Genomic DNA, 5,733 nt, shown 5'->3' with positions numbered 1-5,733 from the left:
CCTTTACCCTTACCTTAGCCCCATTACAACCTTGAAAAAGACCTCATGATGTTTGAATTGGTACATTAAATACTTGTTGATTGGTTAGGTGAAGAACAAAGTTTAGAGAGCATGACTAGAGAAGAGTAGAATGAATTAACCCTAGACACTTGAGAGATTAGAGTGGTATACACTACCAGTGAGGGTTCAATGCTTGATTCTATGTTCCCTGCTTTCATGAGCTATCTTCTTACAAGTTTACTTGTCTTTTATTGTATAATTTGAATTAGTGAAATCTGATTTATGTTTGTCTTGGAGAACTTATTTGCTTTTAACCAAGTTAGTAGAAACATTTTGCATGTAGTTGCATTCATATAGATAGGTTGCATTTCATACATTCTATCATTCCTCTTCACTCCTTTATAGCTTCTCTTGAGCTTAGCATGAGGACATGCTAATGTTTAAGTGTAGGGAGGTTGATAAACTACTATTTTATGGTTTATCTTGTGCTCAATTGAGTGGTTTTTATCAACTCTTTATCCACTTATTCATACTATTTGCATGGTTTTACATTTGCCTTCCTAATTATGTGCTTTGATTGAAAACATGCTTCTTTGGCCTTAAGTTCCCTATGTTTAATCCTCTCTTATTACCATTAGATGCCTTGATATGTGTGTTAAGTGATTTCAGAGATTACAGGGTAGGAATGGCTCAGAGGATGGAAAGGAAGTATGCAAAAGTAGAAGGAATACAAGAAGTTGATGAAACTGCTAAGCTGTCCAGCCTGACCTCTTCGCATTCAAACAGCCATAACCTGAGCTACAGAGGTCCAAACGACGCGGTTCCAGTTGCGTTGGAAAGCTAACGTTTGGGACTTTGATTTGATATATAATATGCCATAGTTGCTCTGACTCTAGGTGATGCGAATGCGTGCTCTACGCGGACACGTCGCAGTGACGAAAATCAGCGTGGCAGATTTCTTCTCCAGCGATTTCTGGGCTGTTTCCGACCCAGTTTGCGGCCCAAAAAACACAGATTAGAGGCTATAAAGTGGGGAAATCCATTCATTCATAATCATAAGCTCATAATTTACAATTTTAGGATTTAGATGTAGTTTTTAGAGAGAGAGGTTCTCTCCTCTCTCTTAGGATTAGGATTCCTCTTAAAGGAATTAGGATTTCAACTTTATTATTTCAACTTACAACTTCAATCACAGGTTCAATATTTCTTTTATTTAATTTTCCAAATTAATTTATGAACTTTTCCATGTTAAGATTTGAATATTTTATTTAATATAATTGAGGTATTTCAGATTTATCACTTCTTCTATTATTTATTATTAATTGATGTTCTAAGTTAGATCCTAACTTGATTTTGGAGTTGATTGATATTTGGAGACCCTTGAGTTGAATTACTCAAGAGTTAAATTGTAATTGGGTTTATTGTTGGCTGGCTCTCTAGTCACTAACGCTAATCCTTCCCAAGGGAGAGGATTAGAACTTGTGAATAGAAGTAGACTTCCAACTTACTTGACTTTCTTTTACTTTACTTGGTAAAGGATAACTAAGTAGAAGTAACCTTCAATTATCAATTGATCTTGAGAAAAATCCAACAAGGATAGAACTTTCGATTAATCTCTCCTAATCAAGACTTTTAATTTAATTATATAAAATCTCTTATTTATTTTTATTGCTTTAATTTATAAATATACCTGTGTCCATTGCCCAAACTCCAAAACCCCAATTTACAAACTCATAACCAATAATAAGAACATACTTCCCTGCAATTCCTTGAGAAGACGACCGGAGGTTTAAATATTCGGTTATCAATTTTAAAGGGGTTTGTTACTTGTGACAACCAAAACGTTTGTAAGAAAGGTTGATTGCTTGGTTTAGTAACTATACTTGCAATGAGAGTTTACTATAACTTCTAAACCATCAATCTTCAGTTCTTCAGTAAGTCAGAGCCAATTCAGCACTTAGTTCAGTGATTCTGTACTAGAAAGGGTCCAAGAACCAATATGATTCCCAAAACTAAATCTCGAGAATCAGTATAGACAATTTTAAATTTGAGAAACTAAAATAGTGAAAGCTGTGAATCTGATAGACCACTTTGGGAATTTAGTCGATATATATAAAAAATAAATTACAAATTATACATTGTGTCTCTAATGTATCGAACTCCTTTAATGTTTTTTAAATAAACTTTATTTTTAACTTTGAAATAAATTTTAATTTTATCCTTCAATAATATTAATTTTTTTATTGTACATAGTTATTCAATTATTTTTTAATCACATTATTTTGATTCTAAGTAATTTTTTTTAAATTTTACTATACTCTTAAAGATTTTTATTTATCATGAAAGGTTTGTAGAATGATTAGTACATAAATTTGTAGAAAAAAACAACATGGCACATATACACTAAAGATCTGTCGTAAAAAACTAAAATTATTGAAAAAATTTTTTTAATTTATTTAAAAGTTAAAAATAAAATTTAATTAAATTAAATATTAAAGAACTTTGGTATATTAAAAAATAAAAGGTATAATATATATTTCATTATATATGTACCATGCTTTTTTTTTCTTTTTTCAAAAGTTTATATACCACCCAAACTATAAGTATGAGTAAAAATTTTAAATTCGTAATGTAATTTATTCTATTAAAATTTACTATCATTTTACTTGATTTGGTAATTTTTTTAATAAATTAATAGTCAAAATCATCCCTGAAAGATATCTTGATCTCCATTTTGGTTCTCGAAAGGCAAAATTAATCGAAATCGTCCCTGAAAAATACACGATTTGGTCACATTAGATCATGATATATATATTCCAACAAAATGTAATAATGTAAGAAAAATGTTTTAAAATAGAAAAGAATAAGAGAAATTTTGAGAACAATTAAAGCAGAGAGATAATTTTATTAAAAAATTTTTAAGAAGAAAAGATACAATTACTAATTTTTTGTTTGTCAATTACATTTCTATTAAAATTAGTAGTATCAAAAAATATTTCAAATTTAATATTATCAAAAAAAATAAAAAAAAATTATATAAAGACTAATTTGATTAATTTTTAAAATTTTAGTGATAAAAATGACTTACATCTGAACTTTCAAGAACTATTTTGATTATAAATAACTTTTTTACATGTCAAGTTACACGTGGCACTGACTGTCACTAATCTGACACGTCAACCAATCATCTTGTGATACGTGGCATTAACCCACCACGTCGTCATGCCACGTGGCACTTAACGTGACACGTCATCATCCAACTGACGGAAAGACTAACGTGACCAAGTCGTGAATCTTTCGGGGACGATTTCGATTAATTTTGTCTTTCGAGGACCAAAATGGAGATTGGGGTATCTTTCAGGGACGATTTTGACTATTAACTCTTTTTTTAATAGTAATGTATTGTTTTTGTTTTCAATATTTTCGTCCTTTTTAAGTCTGTAAAGTTTTAAAATTATTTCAATTTTGTCACACCGTCAAATTCTATTAATAGATCACTAACGACAAAAAATATTGAAATAATTTTAAAATATAAAAAATTTGAATAGGACGATTTAAATATTGAGAATAATTTTAAAATTTACCCCAAAATATTGAAGACAAAAATAAGATGTAAAGCATTGCAATTTGTAAAATCAATACCGTTTATAAAGTAATGGAAAAGTATAAGTAACTAATAATATTTTTGAATAATGTATAAATAATGTGAATTAATAGAGTTAAAAGAGTAAATTAATTTTAAATTTAATTAGTAACATTAAATGAGAATGTAGTATATTTTTATTTGATTGGTGGTTATTCATATTGTTCAAGATGGTCATTGTTTACCTAACACTCTCCGTAATGAAAATTTAGTAACAGTCATAGGAGCCGGGACGAACAAATAGGGTTGCGCAAAGAAGGTCGAGCCAATGAAGACAGTGAACTGGAAATTAGCACATTAATTGTGAAATCCTTTTAATGCATTACTGAATTGGTAACACTTAAATACAAAAATCTAAAAGAAAATATTAAAAGATTATTAAAATTTATTATTTTTTATCATCAATTAGATATTAATATTTAAAAATATGACATAAAATATATTATTGAAATACATAATTAAAGAAATTACATTATAAAAATTAAAATGATGACCAAAATTAATAAATTAATTAAATTTTGCCGTCTCATTTTTCAAATTTAAAGTGATAAGAAAAAATATAGATAGACAATGAGAATATTAAACAATGTGAACAATAGATATGTCAGATGTTCAATTTAATAGATATACAGATGATTATGTTCATTATTTTTAATTAGATGATTATTTTTTTTATTTAATTTACTCATCACTCATGTACAGTTAATAATAACTGGATGTAATTTGGAAGTAGAGTATTTTTTTATATTATTAAATTAATTTTAAAACTCATTGTTCACATTATTCACTCAAATTATTATCTATTTAATAAAACCGGAATGATAATATCTAAATCAAGATGAATAGATTTTTCAAAGTGATTCCATCCTATTATAGTAAATGTAATCTACATAAATCTAAATACAGGGAAAGTCATTATTATAGAATAAGAGTTCATTCCTCACAGATTACCTTCCAAATATGAAAATGAAAAAAGGTGGCATTTAATTTAATTATGAGAAATATAGTTTTATGGAAGCTTATTTATGTGGATGAAACCTAACACATTATGATAGAGAAGAAAGCAAGCAAAGAAGCATGGTGTACTCGTCGTGTCTCCCTCCTAAAGACCCAGGGGCTAACATTGTTGTGAGCAAGGAGGAATTCAACTTGTTTCATAACATCGACCGCCAGCTGTTCACGCGTCTGGTGGTGGGTCTTGGGCGCGACACGAGCGAATCCGCTCATGTCATGTCATTCATCATGTGGCTTGAAAGGAAGTGCAAGGACTTGAGGATGGTGTCAAACCTGCTGAATTGGCCAGACAATTTGCTGAATGATCTGGCCGACGAGGTCGCGTTGGCCTTGAACTGCATCGAGAGTCCTCAGTTCCCTTACTCTCATGACAAGATCTTGCCTCTGGTCCATAACATCACACGTGGCACAATATCCCTCCTTTACCTCCATGAGATCCGCATGGAGGTCATCCCTGGTGTCACTAAGTTGCTTAACGATGTTTGCTTGAGGGCTTTCACTGACATAATCCAGCAAGTTCATTACGAGAATGCTAGAAAATCCATGATTTCGAATGCTTATTTGCATCCCCCAATGATGTACTATGCTCCTTCTCCTCCTGCTTGGATCAGTGGCGGTGCTAACTCTTCTGCTAGAAATGATGATCAGTTCAATCAAGAATTCAAAGAGATCTTGGCCAAGCTACATCTCACTACTACTAACGCTGCCACTTCTAACGAGATGAGACAAGTGCCTGCTGCAGATGATAGGACTATCTTCATGACTTTCTCCAAAGGATACCCTATTTCTGAATCTGAAGTTCGTGAATTTTTCACAAGGTTGTTTTTTATTCCATTATGCTCACTACTCTTTTTTTCTATCAGAAATTATTTGATTACTCTAACACTGCAATCCTATGTCATATTTCATAATTTTCCATCATTTGCTTTTCATTCCTTCGCATCTATAATGCAATGATGGACACCAGACACGAGAAGATACAAGATATGTGAATAGTGAATACATGCATTTTAAAATTTTATAAATTTATATTTTAAATAAATTATAATGATATTTTGATATTTTATTGATATTAA

General features: G+C 30.4%; 1 protein-coding gene across 1 annotated transcript in view; it reads left to right on the top strand.

Moving 5' to 3' along the window:
- LOC107628314 overlaps positions 4,688-5,733 on the top strand; it is a 2,362-nt gene continuing 1,316 nt past the window's right edge. The window contains exon 1 of the mRNA XM_016331048.2: positions 4,688-5,475. Coding sequence (XP_016186534.1) covers positions 4,721-5,475 — 755 coding nt within the window. The 5' untranslated portion in view covers positions 4,688-4,720. The remainder of the gene's footprint in view (positions 5,476-5,733) is intronic.

This window comes from Arachis ipaensis, chromosome B02, assembly GCF_000816755.2.
Source record: "Arachis ipaensis cultivar K30076 chromosome B02, Araip1.1, whole genome shotgun sequence".
Lineage (NCBI taxonomy): Eukaryota > Viridiplantae > Streptophyta > Magnoliopsida > Fabales > Fabaceae > Arachis > Arachis ipaensis.
Note: the sequence above shows the minus strand (reverse complement) of the source record. Positions and strands in the feature narration are given on the sequence as shown.